We start from the raw sequence: 2,594 nt of genomic DNA on the forward strand, positions 1-2,594 counted from the left end.
CGAATCAGGTTGTCAGTTTCTTAAAAAAAAAAAAAAAGAAAGAAAGAAAGCAGCTGGGAGTTAGATAGGAATTGCGTCGACTTTGTAGATCTATTCGGGTAATATTGCCATCTTACCAATATTGTCTTTTTCTCTATGAGCATGAGATGTTTTGGCTCCTAGCACTTTAGTTTCTTTAAATAATGTTTTATAGTTTTTGGTTAAAGGTAAAAATTTGACAGAAATTATGAAGGAAATTTTTGTGAAAACATCATTAAATTTGATGAAACTTCTAGGAATTGACCTAAGAATGTTTTTGGTATTGTCCCTTTCTTTTTTCATGTTTCTTGTAATAAACAACAAAAAAATCAAGTTGTTCAATCCTATGTACCTCTTAAAGTATATTTTAGTTTTTGAAATAGTCCAGAGATTTATAGTTCCCAAAGTTAATAATTTTAATTTTGATTTATAATTAAGATTTGGGAAACAATTAATAGACCCAATTTTTTTTTCATTCAGCCAGAGCCTACTCAGAACAAATTTTTTTATTTGTTTGTTTTAAGAAGAAAACCAGCATTAATCTGAAATGTATGTATGTACGTATCTATTTCTCCCCTCCCTGCCATGCAGAGTTTTATATGAAGGGAAAGAACGGCTTATGCCAGGATGTGAAGTGATCCAAGCCACGCCCTATGGTCGTTGTGCCAATGTCAACAATAGTTCAACTACTTCACAAAGAATCTTTATCACTTATCGAAGGGCTCCTGTAATTCGACCCCAGAATTCCTTGGCTGTAACTGATATCTGTGTTATTGTAACCAGTAAAGGAGAAACACCTCCTCATACCTTCTGCAAAGTTGACAAAAACTTAAATTGTGGAATGGTAAGAATAAAGCTTTTTCATTTTCAAAATATGAAAGCAAAAGGGGCTACTTTTTGGATTCCTGTTTACTCTAATTTACTCTCATTTTATATTTTTGTGATTCTTGTTTTTATTATTTTTAGCTCTCAAATTTTCATGATTTATCATAATTTTTAACGTCCTATTTGATGATTTACCATAATTTCATCCAGAGAAAGGATACTTTAAGTCAGGGAGTTTTATTTATTTATTTATTTAGGTAAATCCTAATATTGTCTGTTACTTTTTTTTTTTTTTTAGAGACAGGGTCTCATTCTGTCCCCCAGGCTAGAGTGCAGTGGTGCACTGCAGCCTCCAGCTTCTGAGTTCAAGTGATGCTCCCACCTCAGCCTCTTGAATAGCTGGGACTACAGGCACACGACACCATGCCTGGCTGATTTTATTTTTTGTAGAGATGGAGTCTCGTTATGTTGCCCAGGCTGGTCTTGAACTCCTGGCTTCAGGGGCCTCCCAAAGTGCTGGTATTTAGGTGTGAGCCACCGCACCCAGCCCCTTCTTTTCTTTATGTTAGTGTTTTCAACTTAATGCTTTGCTATTATTTTATACTATGTAGTCTATTAGATAAAGATAAATTTTATTTATTTTATTATTTTAATTTTTTTATTTCTGCATATTATAGGGAAGATAAGTTTTAAATAGACTCTCCTGAACCTGAATAAATAATCAGAATCTTTAGATGATATTCAACAAAATCAATTTTTTTCACTCTTTTGTCTTTTTATAAACCTAATTTCTATTTTACAGTGGGGTTCCAGTGTGTTTCTGTGTTATAAGAAGTCTGTACCTGCTTCAAATGCAATAGCATATAAAGCTGGTAAGTGAATTTAAAAAAATTATCTCTATTACTGTAGTTATTTGTCATATTAACATTTGGCTAGAAGAGACAAAGTGTGCTTCTTTATGTAGTTTGGGGAATCGATGTATTCATAAAATTAAATTATCTGTAATTTTTAGCATGTAAAGGCATACGTTTTCTTAAATCCATTATATACTACAAGATATATTAATGCACACCCCCCCCCACACACAAAAACATGCTGTTAATTAAATTTAAACTTTTATCCAGAGAAATCATATGTGGAATAAACATTCAAATTTTGGTCTACATTAATGGATTTAACAATTTAATGGAAAATTGCTTATTCTCTGACCTTTTATATTTTGGCAATCAGAAAGGTGTCAACCTGCATCTTTACTTCTTATATTTCCTTCTCTTATCTCTGTGTGTCTGATTTGAAACCACATGTTACTTGCCATGAAAGGTGGAGTTGCTTCCTTTATCCCTTGTTGCAAAGAATCAGCTATATGGAGGAGAGGAGGGCCTGAGAAACTTTTCTGCCATGAAGTATTTGAGAAATCTATCGCCACATTCTTACTGCACAGTAAAATGTCAAGGGCTGTAAAGATTTAAGTGTGACCTCTTCATCCCACTGGTATGGTGGGATAAAAACTGAAAATACAGGTATGCTCCAGTTGTAAATAGAAGAGATACTGGAATACTTCTTTGTGAAAAGAAGCAGTGCCAATTAATTTTTGATTATGCACAGTTTTTAGAGTAAAGTTTTACTTCAGGAAAGTTAGGCAAATCCATACCTGAAAAATCTTGATTGTCCTCATAAAAACATTCACACTAATGAATCAAACCATTTAATTTATAATATAAAGTAAAGGCAACAACTAACAACTATAAAAT

The 2,594-nt window shown here is 32.8% G+C and overlaps 1 protein-coding gene across 1 annotated transcript in view; it reads left to right on the plus strand.

The window, feature by feature from the left end:
* DENND4C (DENN/MADD domain containing 4C) overlaps positions 1-2,594 on the plus strand; it is a 103,242-nt gene that overhangs the window by 28,740 nt on the left and 71,908 nt on the right. Inside the window, exons 3-4 of the mRNA XM_012665047.1 lie at positions 610-862; positions 1,646-1,715. Coding sequence (XP_012520501.1) covers positions 610-862; positions 1,646-1,715 — 323 coding nt within the window. The remainder of the gene's footprint in view (positions 1-609; positions 863-1,645; positions 1,716-2,594) is intronic.

Source organism: Propithecus coquereli, unplaced genomic scaffold, assembly GCF_000956105.1.
Source record: "Propithecus coquereli isolate 6110/MARCELLA unplaced genomic scaffold, Pcoq_1.0 Scaffold95, whole genome shotgun sequence".
Classification (NCBI taxonomy): domain Eukaryota; kingdom Metazoa; phylum Chordata; class Mammalia; order Primates; family Indriidae; genus Propithecus; species Propithecus coquereli.